The 23,158-nt window shown below is 45.5% G+C and overlaps 1 protein-coding gene across 19 annotated transcripts in view; it reads left to right on the top strand.

The window, feature by feature from the left end:
- The window catches only part of wdpcp (WD repeat containing planar cell polarity effector), a 50,277-nt gene that overhangs the window by 24,514 nt on the left and 2,605 nt on the right, over nt 1-23,158 (top strand). For 17 of the 19 annotated variants that reach the window (XM_068652513.1, XM_049735045.2, XM_049735043.1 and 14 more), the window contains 12 exons: nt 126-196; nt 1,179-1,238; nt 1,402-1,516; nt 4,926-5,065; nt 6,567-6,758; nt 10,259-10,865; nt 12,620-12,796; nt 12,895-13,018; nt 13,835-13,898; nt 19,411-19,543; nt 20,913-20,999; nt 21,492-21,627. In XM_068652513.1, coding sequence (XP_068508614.1) covers nt 126-196; nt 1,179-1,238; nt 1,402-1,516; nt 4,926-5,065; nt 6,567-6,758; nt 10,259-10,865; nt 12,620-12,796; nt 12,895-13,018; nt 13,835-13,898; nt 19,411-19,543; nt 20,913-20,999; nt 21,492-21,550 — 1,829 coding nt within the window. In that variant the 3' untranslated portion in view covers nt 21,551-21,627. Of the gene's footprint in view, nt 1-125; nt 197-1,178; nt 1,239-1,401; nt 1,517-4,925; nt 5,066-6,566; nt 6,759-10,258; nt 10,866-12,619; nt 12,797-12,894; nt 13,019-13,834; nt 13,899-19,410; nt 19,544-20,912; nt 21,000-21,491; nt 21,628-22,838; nt 22,913-23,158 lie in introns of those variants that run through there. The other 2 variants (XR_007484852.1, XR_007484853.1) reach the window with 2 other exon arrangements.

The raw sequence follows: 23,158 nt of genomic DNA, 5'->3' as shown, positions 1-23,158 counted from the left end.
CTGGATTTTGTTTGCATTCTTGCCCCCTTTTTTTTTTTTTTCCCCCGTCCCTCCCTCCCTCTCTCCAGTTTCTACTTGTTAAAAAGTTCAAGTCACATGATCTCCGGCATCGTTTTGTCTTCTAGCTCGAGGCTACTCGTGGACCCCCGCCAATCGCCGTCCGGAGAAGCTCCGCGATTCGCTGAAGGAGCTGGAGGTGCCCCCCCCCCGGCCGTCGTCGACCTCCCTCTGGGGATTTTCCGAGTTTTCCCTTTCCGAAACGCTTGATTGATTAACAAATAGGGGCATTCTCTCTCTGCGCTACCTCTGCCCCTTCACTCTCGCCGTCGCTCTCGTTTGTTCTCTTGCCTCCCCGCTCCTCTCTCATCACTTCTCTTTTGGCCCAGCTCTGTCATCGAGGGGGATATTTGAGGGGATCAGGGGGACCCGCTGGCTCTCCCCCTCATCCCTTCCCCTTCCTCCCTTCTTCTCTTCCTCCTCCTTTTCCTTCCTCTCCCCTCATTCGCCCCAACAACCCTCGCCCCTGTACTTGGGGCACTAGTACAGACCTGGCTTTGTTTGCTGGAACCTGTCTGCGGCTACACACACACACACACATGCACACGCACTGCTCACTCGTAACTATTGTCTGGAACCAGAAACACCCAGTTTACTTCCACGCCCCATCCCTCTGCTCCTTCTCCACCCAGCCAATCACCCCAGCAGGGTTTGGAATGTGGCAGGAATGACTGCCATTATATCCACACGCAACACAGTGAGAGCAAGCAGCAGTACCTGTGTTGGCAAGTGTCCGCTTACGTGTACCACCTGCACAATGGATGCACATAAGTGGGTTCAAATATATTTCTCCACTCGTAAGAACGATTTTCCTAAACATGATCATCCAAAACTTGAATGATGGGGAAAGTTTTACCACACAACATGAAATTGGGTAGGGACAAAAAGAACCCAGGCCTAAGACTGAATTTGAGGTCAGCCATTTTTTATTCCAAGGCAAGACGTTTCTGGATTATTTTCATTTCTGCATTTTAACCAAACAATATTCTTCCTCTTTATATTCTAATAATTCTTAAGAAAAAGTCACATGGTTTGTTGTGACCCCTTTTTTTTTTTTTTTTTTTTTGGCGCGGACACCAACTGATTGCGACATGTTTGTCTTCTATTGTTCGCTCATTCAGGAACTGTTACAGACCAACACCTGCGTTCACACCAGATGGAGGAACACACAATATTGCCAGGTACACACACACACACATCCACTTGGTCCTCCCAGAGCAGGCCACAAATTAGCAGCTTCACTACAGTTTGCTCAATGTGCTCCTTTGCTGTTCTCCCCAGTGTGCATTCCCCCCTCTAATGTGTCTACTTTGTGTTTTTTTTTTTTTTTCTTCTTGTGTGTAGCTTCTACTTAGCAGTGGCATACTGGTAACCTTGACCCTCAGCGGACCCCAACTCGAGCAAGTGTGCATCGACCGAGCGTTGGTGGGACGACTGCCAGGCAACACCGTGAGCGATGGTACGACAATCGCAAATGAGCTCACTTGTGCCATGATGTCATTTTAGGATTTAAAAGCGTTGCAATAATTGTTCCCGACACAGATGTACAATTTGAAACACGGCCATTTATTACCACACACACACACACGCATTACAGGTGCCACAGGTGAGCAAGCCGACTCTGCAAGCTAATTGCGGGCAAATCCTTTTGTGTTGTGCGTCCAGGGGCCTTCCCTTAAGAGCATCCATCAGTGTTTTTCCTCCATTGCGTCTCCCTCCAGGGGGTCCCACCTCTCTCTCCCCCACAATCTTTACCTAAGCAACCCATTCGCCCTCCCCTCCCTCACCACACGCCCTCGCTCAGCAGAGAATAAGCGGCAGCCCAAATCTGCTAATTATTTCTTTCTTTCCGTATCAATTATTTGTTCATAACATGGCCTCCCCGCTTGGTCTCAAGACGCCCGATAAAGGCGCACACACACACACACACACCTCACGTGTAATGAAAGCTTTCTTTTGCAACAACTGTTTGTCGCTCGTTCGCTCACTTTAAAGAAACACACGCGTCACGTTTACAGTTCCACGCACTCGGGGCCCACAGGTACGCAGACGGCCGGCGACCTCCCGCCGCGCTCCATTCAAAGCCTCCGAGGCGCTAATTATTAGCGTAATGCTTGTACCAGAGAGGGCGGGCGAGTTCTAGAGGGGGGATTTGATGGTGGGGATTGTGTGGGTGTGTAGCACGTTAGAAGCTCTCCTCACATCTGTCACCGCTTAAATGAGCCCGCTTAGGTAATCAGAGCAGGAACACTCTGGAGTACACGTGCCACGCGAAATTAAGACACACAATTTACACTGTAGTTGCGTGTGTGTGTTGTTTGAGCCGTACAAACGGAGAGCACAAAAAAACAGGCAATGTGAGAATGGCTGTGTTTTTTATTTTTTTACACCATATGCCAAAAATTGTTTAAGAAACAAATTGTAGGTTTTAATGTTGCCGCTTTCTTTGTGTCTTTATTCAGTTCACCATTTGCCAGCTGCCCTTTTTGTTTCAACCTGCAATAGAAACGAACCTTTTTAGGTTGTGAATGCGGACGATAATCCCGTTTCTGCACCGGACGGATTAAGCTAAACACCAGACTTGTTCGCAAGAGCCACTCTGTTCCAGCCAGGTCCTCTTTTATGCCTCCGTGGCGTAACAATGCCGGATTATTCTCCTTTCTTAAACTTTGTCCGCGTTCTCTGCGGCCGTATTTCCGTTGCATCACACCGAGGGCTAGATTACATATGTTTGCGCCATCAAAGCATTAGCGCCGTCCTTTTTGGCTGACGAGCCGCCCGTGTGTGCCGCGATTAAGCGTCCTTAAGTGATTTTTCATAGTCGGTTTCATTTACTGGTGTTTTAAATGTGCTTTGGCTAAGCCCATTGGCCTCTTATGTCAACACGCTGCTCAAGAGATGGAATTAAATGGATTTACGGGGGGATGTGCCTTCCAGTGTGTGCGTGCGTGTGTGTGTGTGTTGTGCATTCGTGTGTATGTCTGTGTGTGAACTTGTATAAAGTTTGTTTATGCTCGCAGGGGGTGAGTGCGTGCATTTATGACATATGCGTGTCTGTTTGCGTTTGTTGATTTTTTTTTTTTGCAAACATGGCTGTTTTTTGTACATGTGTGTGCGTGTGTGTGTGTGTGTGTGTAAGTAGGTGGAGGATCATATCAGTCTGGACGCTTAATACCAAATCAGCCACCTGGTCCCGTTTTGGATGCTCAGTCTGCTCTTATATCCTCGTCTTCATTTGGGAACGAATGTGCCTTGTGGAATTTTGTGTTTTGTTTTTATATATGTATTTTTTTTGGGGGGGTGCATACATTTGCAAGAATACAATCATATTATAGTAGGGTAAATTTATTATTCCTAAAAAAGACCTAATTTCTCAGAATAGTTTTATTTGACCACAAATCTTATAGTATGATAATAATGTCTCATTTTGTAATGAAATTATGTTTTCAAGAAACAAGACACACTATTATTGGAATAAGGTTGTATTTTTCTAAGAAGAAAACATGTAATAAAATTTTGTTTGTATCAGGGAAAATTACAAAATTCTAAGAATGAAGTCATATTTTTTAAGAGAAAGTATATTTAAACCAAAAATTTCAAGAAAAAAAAATATTATTGGATTCAATTATTTTAAAAAAAGACTCAATATTAAGTAATTTTTGTGGTCTTTTTTAGGAATAATATTTTAATATTAGAATAAAGTTTTCCTTTTTAGCAGAAAGATACACTATGTAAATAAAGCTGTAATATTCCGAGGAAAATTTGCATGTTTTGCATACGCGAGTGTGTCAGCATATGTTGATTTTTGCAAACATGGCCGCCTTACGTATGTGCATGTCGGCTTTAAGCGTGTGCATTTAATCACGCCCGTCTGGACTCTTAAATCCACAACAGCCACCTGGTCTCACATTGGATGCGCAGTCTGCTCTCATATCCTCTCTTTCATTTGGGAACCAATGGGATTAATCCTAATCCCGTTTATAGACACCCGTCGAGATCAATACTAAACTGCATTTAACTTGATTTGCCTTTAATCTATCACAAAGATGCTTAGTATACTGCATTAACCGTTATGTCCAAAAGCCATCGCTCGACTTGTAACTGTCTGTGCTCTGATGGCGTTTAAACCCGGAGGCCATTTTGAGTGTACAAATGCTCCGTAATCCTAAATTTGGGCATACAGGGACAGTCGGGTGGTGGTTGACCTGGTTTACGTCGCTCGCTTCTTCAAGCCCCCCCCCCCCTTCCGCCATATCCTTTTGGAATATTTGCATATTAATTTGAAATTCATTTGAAGTGTAATCATAGCAGCGCCCCTTGTGTGTATAAATACACACACACATACGCAGCGTGGTTAATTGTGGGTTAGATTTCCAAATCTCGGGGTGCAGCCTTACTCATTCAACTCAAAGCAGCATATCTGAGAGACATGTGTTACAGCCCCCCCCCCCCCCCCCCCCCCCCTCCAAAACTCCCATCCTTTACCGTTTAATTGCTTTCATAAACAGATTAATTTGAAGGAGAGTGGGGGTGTTTAGGTGGGGTGGTGGAGGTGTGTGTGTGTGTGTGTGAGGGGGGGGGGGTCTTAATTGCTAATCAGCGTTTCCATGCGGCTCCTGAAGAGTTGAACAGGATTCAGTGCGTTTTCCACGCAAAGTAATAAAAAACATAAAAAAGCCTCGGAGCTTGCGGAACGGAAAAGGGAGGCGGAAGTAGAATTCAAGAAGTGGGGGGAAAAGGGAGGAAAGCCAGGAATATGAGTGGGATGAAGATCTAGTGGCCAAAAGTGGTACTGCATAAATGGACAAAAGTATCGGTACACTGACACGTAATGCATAAACATTCTTTTTGTTTTCTTTTGTTGTCAGCGGTGTTGGGCGACAGGGTGTTTGTGCTGTCCTTCCCGAAGCAGAGCCAAGTAACCGCCATCTTCCTCGACAAGAAAATCCAGGACTCCTCCCCCAAGGCTGGCAGGGATGCGGGCAAGCTCTCGCCCGCCACAATCAAGGTACGGCAATGGAGCTGTGTCCGCTGGATGCACTTCTACATTTGCGGGTCCTCAAATTGACAAATTTGGCAGTTTGGTGATGAAATGTAAATAATGCTTGCCTCGTTGGAACCTCCGAGCTATGCCCCCGATCACCATAGTAACGAAAACGATACTTCCGATTTTGAATTTTATTTTTTAATCGTGATTCCAATGTTGATCTTTAATTTGAATCTGAATTTTTTAATTACATTTTTTTCAATGTGAATTTCAGTTTATGATTTCAAATTGAGTATTTAAATGTAACTTATTTATCATTTTAATTAAAATTTGGCGAAAGCCCCTAGCGCCGAGAAAGAGCCACAATATTTTTCCTATAAATGCCTTTTTGGATTTTCACGCCTGAGGACCCTCCAAAAATCACTTGGCTGTCATTCGCTCATCCTCTTTACTTGCATTTTCTCAGGTTATTTTTCATCTTCCATTATTAATGTCGGCTTTTGTTCTGTCAAGCTAATTTATAGTGAAGTGCATATTTTTCAGGAAGGTCCGCCACGCTCCAGATGATAATTAGCTCTCCTGGCACTTTTGGTTATAGGGGAACAAAGCCTCACCTAACTTGGTAAATCATCTCAAAATGTCACACACGTTTTACTGGCATAGTTTAGGTGCTAATGCTCGTTCATAAACACACTCCTCCGTATAACCTTTGTTTGTATCCGCGAGCCAGGACACACGTAGCCAGCGATGAAGAAAAAGGGCTGTGGGAGACAATTAGCTTAAAGGAAGTGAACTAAAGCTTGTTTGAGTGAATGAACGAAGGACACATCAAAAAGATAAGCACACACAGTGGAGCGAGAGAGCGGGGGAAAAGAAAGGTAGAATAAATTGAATTTTTCAGATCAATGAGAGGTTTCGGGTCAAAGAGAAGAGCAGTCACTTGTGAAATCAGAAGCAGGATGTTTAAAAAAAAAAAAAAAACATTCCATAAACCAACATTTGTTTATGGGAAAAAAAAAATGTTTTAGTATAGTAGAGTAAGATCTGAGGTTCAGTGGTCCATGTGTGTTGAGGCTGAATGAGAATGATGGCAGCCAAGCAGATGATAAAGGGAACAAAGTGTTGCCCAAAACCGCTGAATGGAAGATCACTGACAGATTGGGAAAATGGTGTGTGTGTGGGGGGGGAATCATCGGGTTAATAATAACACACTATATCTACCCTGCGCACACATCCTCTCATCTCTTGCTAGATATATATATGTATTTTATATATTTTCTAGCGTTTGCTGGTCAGCAATAATCAGAAAGCACTTTTCTGCCGGGCCGGATTAGTTTAGCCCTCCCGCCCTCCCTCGACTCCCCTCCAGCTTAGCCCACTGAACCAGGGCAACGTGGCCATCTAGTGTGGAGAGGGTGGGGTGGGGGGGAGGTGGGATTTTTGCGTATGTTGCAAGCAATGCGCATACCAGGAGCTGGGCGATTCAATTGCTGTCATATTTTTTATTTGTGTCTTGGCCCAGGTGATGAGCACGGAGGTGGCAGGGTGGGCGTGTCGCCTCCACCAAGGCGTGGCTCTTAATTGTACGGAGGACACGGCACTGTTGTGGTGGAGGTCCACGAGCCCCGACCGTGAGCTGTGGTCCTGGTCCTCCAAAAATATGCACGGGAACGACCTGGTGCTGCTCAGCTGCTTGCCCTCTGAAGGTCTCAAGGTGACAACAATAGCCACTCTGATTTTTAAAAATAATACGGAATAATATATAAGCCGTCCTGCAATTGATTTACCAGTTCAGGGTGTCGTCCGCCTTTTGCCCAACTGGGATAGGTTCCAGTACCATGTGACCCTAAACAGGATTAGCCGTGTAGCGAATAGATGGATGCGTTGCCACGTCACTATTATCTACCCAGGGTCTTCAGAATCAATAGTGCTGGCTGATGAAGCTAGAAGTTTCTTTAACCAATCAGAAAGCAAATTATGCACGGAACAGTCTCTTAGAACAGCTGAACTTTATTAAAATGGTGACAGGTGCCTACTGACTCCCATTTCACATGAGATTAAATGTTATTGGCCATATTTCCAGGGTGTGCACACTTGTGCAAACGCATTGTCTCGGTTATTTGTTTTTACTTCCCCTTAAGGGAACAGTAAAACAAAAATGATTGAGTTGCACAGATTAAAAGTGGTGGAAATAGTCTCTTTTTTTAAGATTGGCATTTGAGCCAGGGGTGTGTAGACTTTTTATATCCAAATTTAGGCACTGCATCAGAATAGGTATTCAAATTTGCAGACGAGAGTGAATGCTGTCTGGATAACAGACATATCCCCCAAAAATGAACATGTTGTTTCCTTTCAGTGCCGTTGGTGTTGTTTTTTTTTTTTGTTTTTTTTTTGTGGGTACACTGTAAGAGCACACAAACACAACGGCGCTGTTTTGGCGCGCAATCGCGTGTCGCGTGGGTGTCGGCATGTTCGTCACCTATAGGGTGGCACCTCGCTCGTCGCACCTCCGCGCCTTGAATATGCAGGAGCAGCGGCTAAGCCGGCGCTGCGGCGTGAAGCGCGACGCCCACACGCAGCATCCTCCCCGCATGCTCCCGGCCTCTGGCAAGACCCCTCCCCATCAGCCAGTTGGCCCCGTGCCCACAAAAAAAAAGCAAAAAAAAAAAAAAAAAAACCATGAAAGATCCTAAATTACCGACGAGGGGCTTAACTCGGCGCCGCTCGCTCTTAAATATTCACTTCATGGAGGCGAGAGCGAGGACGAGCGTTACCAATCAACACATGAATATTGAAATCATCAAAAGCAGATGCTGCGAGTCGCCTCTTTATCTATTTTATTTTTTTATCACACTCCTTCACCTCTTTGCCGTGTATCCCCCCCACCCTCCTTCCAGAACACAGCGGCCCCTCTTCTGCATCTAATGAAAGCGTTTGTTGTCAGTTTTTTTCTCAGATGCGCAGCGTGAAATGAAGCGAGCAGTTTACGCCAGCAACTTGAATCGCTCCCAGCTCGCAAATATGTTTCCCTTTTGTCCGCCACGCTATCTGCTGCGCTAAACCCATTTTCTAGCCAGTCTCTCAGCATTTGTAAAAGTCTGATTTCATCCCCTATGTGGTCTTTATTCATAGTCCTTCTCCCTGCACAGTGATCACAGTAGCGTGCTAAGTTAGCAACATTTTTTATTCGCACCGATATTTGGCGGGGTAAAATTCCGCTAAGCGATTAATTGGCTTAATAATTTAAAAAAAAAATTTAAAAAAATATAGGTATCAACAATTACAACACTAAAGATTTAAATTACATGCAGAATATATATATATTTTTTTTAATAATACTTGTCCTTTAGTATTTGTTTAACATTACAAGAGCAAAAAAAAAAACCGCCAATTTTTTGGTGGATTTTTTTGAGGGTGTTTGAATGACAGTGTTATTTTAGGATTATGTTTTATTGTAGAAAAATGGCAATAATGAACCATTTTAAAATAGTCAATATCATCTGATTCAATGGATTAATCAGCCTAAATTGTCCAAAATGCTCAAATGATTTCCCTTAAGCAGCTGCAAATATTTTTAATGGTCCTTCACGCCTCTCATCAGCAATCCTACCAAGACACACACACACACACACACACACGCTGTATTATTCCTAATGAAATGTAAACATCAGATGAATGTTTTCTTCCCGACACACGCGCGTGTTTGTACTTTTATTCCCCCCCCCCTCCAGTTATCTGTCGCCAAACACTTTCCCTGCACTTGCTTGATCTCTATTTGCCGTTTTTAATTACTATTTACTTTGACGCTGCACTGCGTGGTGGCGCAACAAGAAACGACGACCCACCTTAAATGAAAACAATTAGTTCAGAGGAAGGGGGGGGGGGGGGGGGAGTTTTTTTCCATTCCTCCAGCACGTCGCATTTATTGTTTTTCCAAAATATTAAGAGTTGTCTTTTGAAACGTATTCTACATATTTGAAGATAACATCGACGTAGTCTCTAACCCGAGTGTCCCTTCGTAAAACTTCCCATTCCCACCCTCCAGAATCCCCCCCCTCCTTTCTCTTCCCCGCCCATCCCATCATCCCTCAACTCTCCTCCGAGTGCCTCCATCGCCGCAGCCCCGTCCGTCTCTCTTCGTCTTTCTCTGCTCCGTGAGCTGGAAAATTGGCTTCAAAAGGCCACTGCTGTGAACAAGGGCCAGCCACACAGTTTGGGCCCGTCCGCTTTATCTTTCACGCTGCGGAGGGGGGTCCGAGGTGGGGTGTGCGGAACGGGGGGGGGGGGTTTGAATTGTGCCAGCCAGCGAGAGAGGAAGAGCGAGGGAGAATAGGGAAGAATAGTTTTGAGCAGTCACTGAAACCAATAAGCAGGAGAAAAGCTACTTAGCGGGGGCCTGGCTGTCCTGTCTCCTTCTGTTTTTCCTCGTCCATTTTGCATCTCTGTCCTCTACGCCTTCGTCGACACTCAGGTGCTCTCTGAAGCTCTTGGGGGAGGTTTTTGAAACCCTAGCATTGGATTCAAGCAGAAAAAAAAACTTTCAGGAGTGTCTTCATATCATAGACCAGTCCAAATCAAGCCCTCTAAGTATCTTTTTAGCGATGGGTGCCAAAAGAAAAACCAAACTGCCATGCAGGCAGGCAGGCGATCCGTCTTTCTGTCCACACGGCAAAATGAAACGGTGTGCTTTAGCCAAAGCCGCCACGCTCAGCGCGGGCCTCATTCTTAAATCCCCCGCCCCTGAAAAGACCAAGATGCGCCCCGCGAAGCTCCGCCGTGTGACTGCGCAACTGTTGAGCCGCTCACCCGGCAGCTGGTTGTGATCCAGAATGCCTCGTTTTCAATCGTCAAGCCTTTTCCAATTGGATCGCGTTGAGCGAGACTCGTCGTTTGCGGTCGTCGGTCGCCCCGCCGAGGATGTTTGAAGATGATGTTTGTTTATCGCTGGCGCTCGGGGAGAAGCTGCGCTTGTTTAACCTTGAGTTGAAAATGAAAAGCTTATCATCGGCGTCCTTGATTGACAGTTTGTTGTTTACCAGCGTGACGCTTGGCTCTGGCCCAACCAGGCTTCGGGGTTCTGTTTTTGCTGAGTGGATGGCACCCGAATCCAAAATCCAACATTGGCTTCAAAGACTCAACATGAAACCAAATTGAATTTGCCTTTAGTGGAAATCCTAACGTGAAACGCTAACTTTGGTCTTCTCTCCCCATCAGGTTCTAAGCTCAATGCAGACAGAAGGTGACCTTCTGCTTTGCACCTTCAGCCATCTTCAGCCGTACCAGCTGCTGACCGTGGAAGCGCCCGCAGGACCCCAAGCGTCTCGGGAGTCGTCCTGGGCTAAAGCCTGCGTGTACGAGTACGCAAAAGGACGCCTGCACCGCCTGTCCGCCGCCCGCATCCCGTTGCCCTCCCCCGCCGTCTCCTGTTCCCACCACCCCAGCGAAAACGCGCTCCTCCTCAGCCTCAGCGACTCGTCTCTGGTGCTGTACGACCAGCGTCGGGGGGCTTTCCTGCGGACCTCCTGCCCCGCGCCGCCGACCCTCTTGGCCTGGCATCCGGCCGGAGCCCTGGCGGTGGCGGCGGCACCTGAACACGGCGAGTTAATGTTCTTTGACCTGGGCTTGGCGCCCGTCAAGGTGGCGTTGATGGCCGAGGAGGTGAAGCCCGCCGCCACGCTGAGCCTAGCCCGACACCTGCGCTGTCCCGGAGCTCTGCGGGGACTGCTGTGGGCCGCCGGTCCTCAAGGAGGCACCGATGAGGCGAATACCATCATGCTAGTGTTCCACCGGGGACCGCTAGCAGCTTTGAGATTACAACTGGGTATGTCGCTAACATATTCAAGACTTTTCATAATTCTATCCCACTAGCTTGTTTGATAGCTTCAGCCTCACCTAATTCCCATTGCCAGTATTTCCCTTGCTGTTCTTCCATCACTGCTTCTGGTGCAGACCCACTTTTGGCCCGCGTGTGCGCCCAGATGAGATATCTCTGTGCAAGCAGAGGGCGGCTGGCTAGGTGGGCGGGTGGGCGTTTGCTGATGTGTTTGTGGGGGTTTGCACCACTGAGCGTCTTTCCTCTTATGGTATAAAACACACACACACACACACACAACTTGGAGCTGGGCCAAGTCTTTCTTCACTCCGTCATGTAGCGGAGCCTTGTCAAAGGAGTTGACACAGAGAAGTGCGCACAAACAAATCCATGACTTTGTGTGTCTGCGAGAGTGTGCGCACGCACGTACGTGTGTGTGTTTGGTGGCGGTAGGGGGGATTATCATGGAGAAAAAGACATGCGCTAGCTTCCTTCATCAAAACGTTGGCACGCGATCAGAGGAGGCGACGCCATTGTTAGAGGACACCCTCCCCTTTCCATGCATGCAAACGTACATCTTTCCTCCTCGCTCCCTCTCACACACTTTTGTAGTCTCTCTCGCATGCACAATTACTCTCACGTTAAAGCCACACGGTCCTCACCGATTCATAATTAAAGAATCAAAAAAGTGCGCGTGACACCTTTTTGTGCGTGTGTGTCGTGACCGCCGTTTGATTGGCAAACTTTATCAAAAACCCAGAGGGAGCACAAAGCCACCGCCAACGATTGATCCGAAATCTGCTTTATCAAATTGCGCCCTCGTCTCCCTCCAATGCCCACCCGGGGCGATTATTGAATGACCTCTGAGAGCAAGACTCCCACTCACCTTGGCGTCTGTCCACAACTGGAGAAGGCAGTGGAGATGTTTAAGATGCTTCTAAACTGCCCCTTCAGGCTTCAAATTCAGATTTGGGTTATAGATATGAATTAGGGTTTCAAATTGGGTTTGAAGCCCATATTAGGATGTCAATTTTGGGCTCAAGCTAGGGTTAGGGCTTCAAGCCAAGTGGATTTTCCAAGTTTCCCAACCCAGGCTAGGCGTCAAGTTAGTGTCGTCTTTGTTTTCTTGCCTAAGACAGACACACACACACACACATTTACACTACAGCAGATGTATTTACACACATTAGCACACTCTGTAGGGGATTTGAGGCTTGCTAATTGCTAGCTTGTCATTTTAATTGCCTCGTCTTCGCCTCACACGCACACACACACGTCCAAATAATCGCACAGACGCTTTCCTCTATTAATTTGACACTCAAACGAATGCAGAGGAACATTGGAAGGCTCATCCAACCTGCTTTCATTTTAACTCCAGCACGAGTTTGAATGTGACCCCCCCCCCCCCCCCCCCTAAAAAAACATCTAATCGGGGCAAAATAGATCATCATCAGCCAAAGCTATTCATACATACACATGCACGCGCACACACATGCTGGCGCTAGCGGCTAGGTTACCAGAGCTAATTGTTTCATTATTCAATAGACTTCTAATCTGCTCACACACACACAACAAAAAGAAAATTACAATCAAGCACCTCTGGCCAAAAGTTATTCAAAAATAGTAAATGCATAAGGCAGGTCAAATTCACCCTTTTACGTTTCCTTAAGGTTCATTTTATTGTAAATATTTAATTCACATATTTGACTGTAGTTCAACTCGTCACATCCAACTCGCATAACATGAATGCTAATGTGTGCCAGGGGTCCGGCTGGGCCCGGTGCAGGTCCTGCAGCAGCGTCTGCGCGCCGGTCAGGTGCAGGAGGCCGTGGGCGTCCTGGAGGCCATGGACTGGAGCACTGCGGCCCACCATTGCTGGCGAGGCCTCAGCGCCATCGCCAACCACCTGCTGAGGCTGCCTCTGGACGCTCGCACTGAGGGTGAGCTCCAACGCTGGCTTTTGTATATTTTAGACTTTGACGTTCGCAGATCTGATGGACCGGATCGGACTTTACGGTGTAGCGATGTCTTTCTGCAGAGCAACTAGAAGCCGCGTTGGCGACGTTTTACGCCCCGCCCACGCCTCTTCCCGAAGACATCACGGCAGACTACAAGGAGTCAGTCCACAAATACGCCAGACGCTTCTTCCATCACCTTCTCAGGTAAAAACTTGACCATAGTTTGGGATATACAGTTAAGAGAATTAAAATGGAATTTTAAATATATTGATTTCTATTCGTTTGTGTCATAAAACTGATATTTTTTTTCTGTTTTTTAAAATGATTCTTTTATAATTTCTTTAAAAATATTTTGAGACTTTTTATTTTGTAGAAAAACATTTTTGTGGGATAGTTCACTGACAAAAAATAATGGTTATACAATTAATATTTAAGAACAATTTAAAAATGTTTGTCGTTAAATCTTTGTTTTGTGCAGTTATGACATAAAAGAACATTGTAAGTCAACTTTCAAGTCACAACATGACTCGTAGGGGCTGCGTGATTGTAACGTCCCGCCAGAAGTACGTTCCAAAAAACGGTCCGTCAGAAAATGACTCCCGTTTCAAGTCGTCTCGTCCTCCTGCCGATGCGCATTTCAAACACAGCGCACCTGTTTGCGCCGTCCTTTCATGCCGGCATCTGTCGGCGTGCGTTTGACTGAAATGGACGCCGTTGTTCGCGCCCGCTGCTAGCATCTCCCCACCCCACCTCTTCCTATTTGGCATCGCTCCCTTCTCCTCGCTTATCGCCCACCTACATTCTTTCTCTCTCCGTCGACATCAAATGAAAGAGGACACACACACACACACCAAGCATCTTTTCCCTTGTTTGGTTTGTTTCATAGTTGGCGCTTGACTACAGGAAGCAAGTTTAGCTGTTGGCTAGCCTGCTTTCTATATGTTTCAAAAGCTCCTTCAATGTACTTATACGTGGTTTTTTACATTTGAGATTTTTACATTTGTCTTTTTTCTTTTTCAGATATGAACGCTTTGAAAAGGCCTTCCTGCTTGCCGTCGATTTGCAAGCCAAAGATCTTTTCATGGTGAGCCGCAGTCATTTTTGTTTTACATTATTACAGGGCCATAACCAACACTTTTGATTTGTCTCATTGATACACACAAACTCACTTTTTTTTTTAAATACATACAATATTTGGCAAATTACTGTTTATCGTTAGTTGATCACTTAACACACCTCACATTGCGCAGCTAGCCGTTAGCGATGACAATTAACAATAGCGAATCGGGCGTTTCATTCACCACCCCAAAAAAAAAAAAAAAAAAAAATTACAATGAAATGAAAGTGAATAAAAATAATAACAGGTAAGGCTAAGGTTTGCACTTGAGAAATTGCCATTTAAAAAAGGCCTCTCGCCTTGAGTAACGACTATTTCCGGAGAGCCAAAAAGCTTGTGAATGGCACCAGCTGCCAGCATAAAGTGATCCAATCCAGATCGGTGACACAATAACGAGAGTTAATGAAGCCTTTCGGACGCGTTGCGTTCCCTCTCGTTCCGCCGCCCGCTCGTCTTCGCACTCGTGAAGCGGCAAACACAAAATGGCCTACAATAAAGGTGCGCCGCCACCTGAGTTTCACATGAAGTTCAAGAGGCTCCGTTGGCATTGTGCGACCTCGCTTTCTTTCGCCGCTCTATTCAAGCTCGCGGCCTCGTTACTCGCCATTTGCATTTGACTTGTAACCCATTCAAGTGTCGGGGGAGCAGGTGTGACGGACGCCTTTTCAGCGGCCTCGGGCTCGCCCTCTTTCTTCCACTCCACGCTGAAATGCTCCTCCATGCGGCGGACCCCCTTCTTTTTTCACTCATTCGGGCCCCCCCACCCCGTCTCCCTAATGCGCAAGACCTTGAAAGGGTGAAGTGAAGGCGGGTGTTGTGGAAGTAAAGATGGAAAAGGGGGGTAGTCGATGGTATGGATATAAATTAATACAAGGAAGTCAGAAATGTAGGCTAATTTCTTTAGAGGCAAGATGTTTTGTAAATTAATCTTGATATAAGATCTACAGGGGTGCCTTAAGATTGAAATGCAAGTAAATCATTTCAACCTTCTGCAAAATCAACAAAAAAATGTTTGTGTATTTTAATAAAGATAAATAACACTCCCTAATGTACTTCAAAACATAGTGATGATGTCATGAACTTTAATTACAAATAATTAAAACCATTTTTGCCTTTGCTATAATTGAACAGCCATTTTGCTGGTGTTTATGGCCACCTGGGGGCAGTATAGGCAGATAAAAGGAGAGACTGTTCATTCAAACTCAGCTCTTCTCAGCTCATCAGTATAGCACTAATATTAGTTGTTCTTTGCAGAGAATAAAGAATATGTGACTGAGTACTATTACAATGTTCTTCATCATATGTTGCTGCATCGTTTGTTGGATGGCTTTAATTTTAAAAAGAAAAAAATTTGCTGCTTATTGTTCATTTGAGTTCACCGCCACCATAAAGATACATTTTTGCTGCTCTTAGTGTAGAACACAAAGTATGGCAATTGAGCCTCTCACGGATCAGCGCCTTTTAACCTCAATAGAAATGGTCTTCAATAGGTTAGCGTTTTAGCCACTAGCATTGTTTTTTTTTGCCTCAGTGATCAAGCGAGCAGCAAAAGTCCGCAGTGACATTTCACCTTTCGCTCTAATTAGGCTGTTATGTTGCCTTAACCTGACGCTTGGCCGACACTACTGGGCTGGGCTGTTTGAGGGGGATGGGGTAGGGGAGTTAATGAGGGTAACCCCCCCCCCCAAACCCACCCCATCCTCACCCAACTTTTTCCGACTTCTAACTTGCCAGCACAACTCAATAACGCATGGTCGACTAGCTAAAATGCATGCACACTCCACGCAGATGACCCAGCATGATACTCCCCCCCCCTCCCTGCCCCACAGCCGATCCCTCCCCGAGCACTATTGTTAACCGCTAACAATGGAGCTCCTCTCCAAAAGAAGAAAGCTTTTGTTCAAGTGAAACACTTTAGTGTCGGCCCAAATTGAAGGGGAGGATGGAGGAGGTGGGGTCGGGAGTGCGTGTGTGTGAAGGGGGGTGTTTGAGTAGAGTCCATAGTGGGATACTAGTGAGGTACTTTTTGGGGAGGGGTTACTGAGTCATTCACAATATTTGGTGGGGGGGTCATAATTGTTAATGTTCCGTCACCCCCCTTAACAAGCTTTGATAATGACTTTAATAATGATCAAATAAGCAAGCTCTTTTCCCGGCTCGTTGCCGCTTAATACACACTTAATTAAATTAAAAATTGCGCGATAGCACAATCTGATGCTAGCTCATTTGTTACCCGGAATTATATACAATACCTGTTTTGATAACGTTGCACAGTGAGGGGAAAAATGTTCGCGACATGAGTTTGTCCACAATTGGTTACCGACCAGTGCATTCTATTTTATTTTTGTGTGTGGGGGGGGGGGGGAATAGTTGGCGCTGTTCTATCATCGCTAATTATCCTTTGATAATGATAAAATAACCAATTAGATAATTCCTCAAGTTTCCCCCCCCCCTTGAGCTCTTCACAGCTCGTTAGCTTGTGGTACCCGCTTGTTAATTAAATCAAAAACTGTGATAGCACAATCTGATGCCAGCTCATTTGACACCCCCCCCTCCACCCGCCATCCCGACCCCGAGCACTGTTTTTACGCAGTTATCCTACGCCGCAATCTTGATAGCGGCGGATGGCTAGATGATGGGCTAGTATCACACGTTCTCGCCATTAAGCTCTCTGTTGTCTCTTGGATGACTAATTAGCATTTATGAACGTCCTTAAGGCCTGATACAAGTGCTAGTTAAACACAAGGCTAACAGGTGTGTGTATGTGTGTGTGTGTGCGCGCATGTCCAGGGATTAAGCCTCCGTTAATTAGTGTAAATGTATTATTTTATCATTTGCATACTCGAGCGTTTGGTGAGAGTCCAGAGCTACTTGTCAGCTAAAGATAAAAGAAAAGTCCATCGTGCAACATTTTAGTTTCGCATATTTATTTTGTTCCGACGCTCATTTGAATATGCGTAAATCCATGCAGTTGTCAAATGAATGTTTTAAGCCCCTCGACCGTGACAGTTTATTGATACTGGGACTTTTTGTTCTCTTATGCGCATTTTTGTTGGGTGAAGAATTTTGTGGGGGTTCTATTCAAAAATAGATTCATTAGAAAATAAATAGAGCTGATATCATCATCACTGATTACAATCCGAAAATAGCAAATTATTTATTTTGTTGTGTTTTTCTACCAACTGTCATGCTCCATTTATGACTAAAATATGATATTATAACAACCCATGGACCAATTCAATAATGATCAACAATTAGCACATTTTTAACACCGTGTTTTTTCCAATTCAAATCTTATCAGCTCATTTTTATTCTCGAGCTTTTCTATACTGCAAATTCTTCCACCAACAATCAAAATGTTGCACCATATGTATTAAACAAAACAAAAAAAAAACTACAATGCTACAAAGCAAACGCGCCATGTCATCAAGATTCACTGAGGGGAAACATCCCAAAATCATCCACCTGTATTTCTAAAACAAACTCAACCGCCTGCACTTTGACCCAAATCATGACCTCCTTGGCTGCGGTAATAAATGCGCTCGCGAAAGTGCGGCTTAAATCCCATAAAAGCAACCAATCGTCATTTTTGATCCCGTTTGACAGCGACGCGCGGCCCGTTAATGTGCGCCAGTTAACCTAATCCGTCATTTATTTGGACGTCACCCAAATACTGTATCAGTCAATATTGGGCTCTTAGCCTGCAACCCCCCCCCCGCCGTCGCCGGCCCACCCTTTGCTGAAAAACGGGCCCGCTAAAACACGGGTCTCTTTATCAGCGGCGCTGTTAGCTAACCCCTAAAGCTCTTGTATAAATAAGATTAGTGTTGCGTTTGAACGGCGGGAAATAAGAGGTGTAATATCTGATGGTTTTATGCGCAGTATTACTGTTATCCCCGCTTAGTCGCCTTGATACGCTCCTCTCTCTCTCGCTCTCTCTCTCTCTCTTTTCACGTTTTGTTCATTGTTTTCTTCCCTTTCTCTCGTTCTCTCCCGCCATCCAGACGGCTTTACGAGGCGCTAAGCTGGAATAAAGCGACCCGCGATGAAATGTTCAAATTGTCCTGTTGGCTATGTCACGCAATATTGCTTCCCTGCCGAGCGAACGAACGAGCGAACGAGCGAACGAGCGAGTGCACACATACACGCGCTTTGTGAAAACACGTTTTAGCACCGAGGGCGATTAAAGGTCCATATCAGATATCTTACAGTAAATTTCATATTTGCGTTTTTTTAATCGAGTTCCACAGAAGGTGGAAAAAGTTTTGAAATGGTTACGATAAAAGCACTCACTGTATTGTGACATCATCGTTCAACCAATGAGTCCCTTTGACTATTATCAATTAGTGAAACTGGTTGGCGTCTAATTGAGGGGCGTGCTCTCCGCCACCCCGGCTCCTTTGAGCTTCTATTGAGGCCATTTTGTTGTCGTCCATTTTCACATTTCCTCCCTAACTGGTTGCCGCAGAGGGCAGACGCCGCTCTATAATTACCCAATCTGTTCCAATTCATACGCTTCCATTTTCTCTCGTTGCCGTCCGCTCCCCCCCCCCCTCCTCCCATCCTTTCCCCTTTGCGCCTCGTCTCTTGTGGCAAGCGGCAGCCCTCCTCTTCCTCCTCCTCTCCGTCGTCTTCCTCCTCCTCGTCCTCTCGCCCCTGTGGGGGCACAAAAGCCGGCCCTCCAATATGGGGGTATTAGGGCAGAGTGCAGGCCCAGCTGGACGCTGCCTGGAGCAGCTGAGGGTTATCCGCGGCGAGCTCCGAGTCGCCACGGTGCGGCCGTGTGATGTCGCTGATGCGGAAAGGCTCTCCTCAACATGCCGCAGCCTTTGATGGGCCCCGGGGCCCCGCGTCCAGCCTGGCAGCCCCTCTGTGGGGGCCCGGATGTGATTCACTCTCACACCAAGTCACTTTGGCGAGGTTTTGATTGTCTTCCCCCTTTGTTGGGAACTTCCATAATGGCTTTTTTTTTTTTTCTTTCCTAATGTGCTATGCCAGTAAATTGAGGATGTTTTTTTTTTCCCCCCTCAAAAAATTGATCAAATATATAATAAAATAATAAATAAAAATAATAAGAAATGAAATAAAAAACAAATAAATAATGAAAAGCTACCAAAATAATGATTCTGTTAATTAACTCCTTGAATACAAACGATGGAGCAACATGGAGACAGATATATGTTCTTTATCCTCTGCAAAAAATTATTACTGTTGAAACTCCACCCGCCTCCTACATGTGACAGATAACATCCCGCCGCAGTTCAAAACCACACAAGCAGGCTGATTTCAAAGTTTTCCTCAGGAAAAAGCCACATTTCATCCATGCTTCTGATGTTGGCCTTCAAACATCTGCTTTTTCCATTTCATCTGTTTCCTCCTCCTTAACCATGCCTCCTCCCCAAAAAAAGACAAGTATTGTCACCCCGGCCCAGATTCATTTTAGATTAACGTGTCTTTCTCTCTCGCTGTACCTTCAAAGGACCTCCATTACGTGGCAGGCGATAAGGGCGAGCTGGTGCTGGCGGAGGTGGCCAAGAAGAAGGCCCACCAAGTGGCGGAAGCGTGCGACGGCCAGGAAATAATCGCTGTGATTAACCGGAAAGACGCTGAAGGTGACTTCCTCGTTTTTTTTCCCCCTCTTTACATCTTAAAATAAGTCACACACTCTCAAAGGCCTCACAATTCAAATATTTGCTCCAATATTGGGATAGATTTAAAAAGTCTTCAAATGTGGCTTACTTTGTTAAAATGTCAAACATGACCAAAAATATTTAGCAGTGAAGTGGTTTCTAAAAATTTTAGCATAGATTGCCAGTCGCCTTCTAATAACAAATTAGTCATTTAGTCTTAAATTCCAGACTAGTCAAATAAGTTTTTAAGCCGTGCTGCTCTTCAGAGCCTCCGGAGAGCTAACATACCAGAGAGGATCAAGATGCGTTCTTGACGCCATTCCTCACCCGGCGCCGTTCTCATTCCGCACGTAAACTTGACGAGCACGTCTGAGGAGTCCTTCGCTGGATGAAAGTGTGTCGCCTGGCGGCGTTCAACTCGGCGGCGTAAGGTCGCACGCCTCCGGCTCGGCGCTGCTCGGCCTCTTAATTGTCTCCTCGATGATTTGTCTGCTTCACCTGCAGCTCAGACTAGCCTTGATCTAAAATACGGCATCGGGGAAACCAGGCGGAGGAAGCAAAAAAAAGTTGTTGAGCTTTTAAGGCCAAAAGTATTGGGACACATCACTTTTTAAACAGTTACAAATGAATTGATTTGGTTTTTAGGAACCTGCATCTGAAACTCAAGACTCACCAGCCATCTTGAGTCTTGGATCCGAAGGATGTTTTTTTTTTTTCTTATGTTCACGCGCGTCCTTTTGTAAAGCGTGCACTCAAAACGCACAATGGCGGAATGGCGGCGCAGCTTAGCTTAGCGACGGCGGCCCTTTCAGAAAAGGCTGCCGGCTGACAAGTGTAGCGATGGGCACAGATACGCCATTGTGAGCCGCACCAGAAGTGGGAGGCGAAGCTTTCTCTCTTTCACGCTATCGCTTTTTCTTCTGGGTTGCCTTTTTTTTTTTTTTTTTTTTGCCAAGAGCGCGAGCCAAGTGGCTTTGACGCAGCTCCTGCGTGTGAAGTTGCCACGCGGCCGCCGGGCCTCCGCGCTGGCGTCGGGACAAGAAGAGCTTTATCTGGAGATCCACGTCGACTCTGTCGAAAAGCCTGTTAGCTCCGGCGTGAACCCAAAGAACAGCTGTTAGTTTCACACTTTGGCATTCCCGCTTGCTGTTTTTGCACAACCTCCGCTGAGTTGTTGTCGCGGCGTGAAATTTAAAAAAAAAAAAAAAGAAAGATGACACTTGAATGTATATGTTAACACATGTCATGCTAATTGTTGTAATTAATGAAAACAATTGTGTTAACATTTGTCATGAAATCACACAAAAAAATCTGAAAGGCGGAAAATACCTTTTTTTATGAATGTTTTTAGATGCTGCGAGAGAGAGGAACGGCGTGAGTGCGTACAAGGTCAAAGTTCAACCAGACCATCGCACTCAAACGCTCCCAAAACAACACTGTGAGTTACACGTCTGTCTATTGTATCAAACAAAACTCTTCTATATGGTATTATAGTCTCACATATTGGGCTACTTTATTTTATTTGTTAGCACAAAATAACAAAGCCTCCTCCTTTATATGTGCTTCATTATTGAGCGCATTACGATGCGTGTGAAAGCAAACGTCGTCGTGGTTCGTCCCCGGTGACGTTCGAAATGTCAAAGCCGTATCGTTTCTGGCTCGTCCGCCGCAGCGCTTTCAAAGCGCCACCGCTGATGCTTTAATACAATGAAGAGTGTGTGACTAAACACGCAACTATGAGCATCCGCGCTGGAGTGTTTATATGGGATTTGTGTTCTTTGCGTCCTCCCGAGACGTTTCGCGGCTCTTTGACTGATGACTCCGTCCGCCCGGCCTTGCTCTAAGCTTGTCCAAAAATCCCTTCCTATCGCCCAATTTAGGTCCAGAGCGGCAGAGATGCTAAGCTCTTTTTTTTTTTCCTTTCATAAAGACTCTTTAAAGGAAGCATGTTGGCAACACGCTGCCCCCGAGTCTTCGCCTGCTGACTGAGGCCAAGAAAAGCTCATCCCAAAGAGAGAGACACTCAAAAAGCCAATGCCTTAATAAAAAATAAAAAATAAATTGTATATCAAGCGCCTCCTGTTGTAGCATTCCGCCATTGTAATCATTTCTCAGATTCACTTTCTTTGTTTCTCATGCAAAGCAAGCGACAGCTTAGCTGTTGGAGCGTTTGGCACAATGGCAATCGGGAGGGGGCTCTTCGCTACCCCCCCTCCGAATCCTAAAATCCACATCCGTGCCGAATGAGACTGAGCAGCGAATCTGGGATGCAGCCCAAGGTTTCTTTGAAGCCCGCCGGCCTCTGTCGCTCTCAGCCACATTTGCGCTTCAGCTTGTTTTTGTTTCTGCTGTCACCTTAACGTCAATTTCTCATTTTAATCACCAATTAGAAACCATAGTTCGTATATTTAACCAACCATAGTCCAGCTACCAAAATCCAAAGACCACAATCATGACCCAATAGTCCATAAACCATAGTCCACAAAAGTGATGTATTGTTTTGACAACATGTGACTTTATGAACTTGGATTGTTTGTTTTTGTTCAGCGCTGACAGAAAAACCAGTCAAGGGACAAACTCCGTCGCCAGGATACCGATACCGGCGTGCTTATGCATGCGTGTGTGTCTGCCTGTCACACACCACTATCTGTGTGTTGTGTCTCTCTCACACACACACACACATACATGCCTTATCTCAGGCTGCAGCTTAACCTTTGCAGGTGAAAGAGTCGCAGGAATATAAATAAGAATAAACAGGAACAGCGGGCTAACCTGACGAGCCGTGGCCTCACTTTGCAAAAAGTTGTCAAGTCACTTCAGATGTGTGTTTATTGTCCTTTAAAACAAGTGACCACAACTTAGTTAGTGAGACATTTGCTTTTCAAACTACAAAACTAAACAAATTAAAAGTAAAATGGAGTGTTTTGGAAACACAAAGTGGGTTTTACCGCACTACAAGCCTTTTTTTTTTTTTGGTCTATCAAATGATTCCAATTTTCAGACTGTTGGGAAATTGTCACGCTTCTGTTTGATAATCCAGACTGAAGGCTAATGGAGGCGATTTTTGCGTCACATTGTTTTAAACGTCTGCGGAAGGGTTTTAATGTCAATCACGAGCTTATTAATGCAAAACGCTCACGGGCGCACAGATCACCATGAGTGACAACAAGTTAAACACCAGCAAGGGCGGAATCGTCAATGAGTACACCGCCAGGGCTGCTCACACATCTCTCGTGTGTGTGTGCGTTTTCATGATTCTCTTGCTTTTCTTTGGCAGGAAGCAAGGACGATGAACGAGAGGTTCCGAAGCTCTCTTCCAAATGAACTTTGAGAAAAAGGTAAATATTCAAAGTAAGTGAGGAGAAGGGGCGGGAAAATCGAGATGTTTCAAATCGGATGCTCTCAGATGCGAGTAGGGCGTCGAGTTTCATCGAGTGTCGTACTGGCTTGTGGAGAAGATGTGCATCTATCGAACGCCTCACCATTGCTAGAGAACAGCAAATTGTCCCAAAAAGTACCTTACAGTTGGCCTTCCAAAGTTCAAAGGTTAAATTTAGTTCAGGTTAAAGGTTCACCCTGAAGTATGACTTGAAACTA

The sequence above is a fragment of the Syngnathus scovelli genome, chromosome 12 (assembly GCF_024217435.2).
Source record: "Syngnathus scovelli strain Florida chromosome 12, RoL_Ssco_1.2, whole genome shotgun sequence".
In the NCBI taxonomy this organism is placed as follows: Eukaryota; Metazoa; Chordata; class Actinopteri; order Syngnathiformes; family Syngnathidae; genus Syngnathus; species Syngnathus scovelli.
The sequence above is the reverse complement of the archived record's forward strand: the minus strand, read 5'-3'. Positions and strand labels throughout refer to the sequence as shown.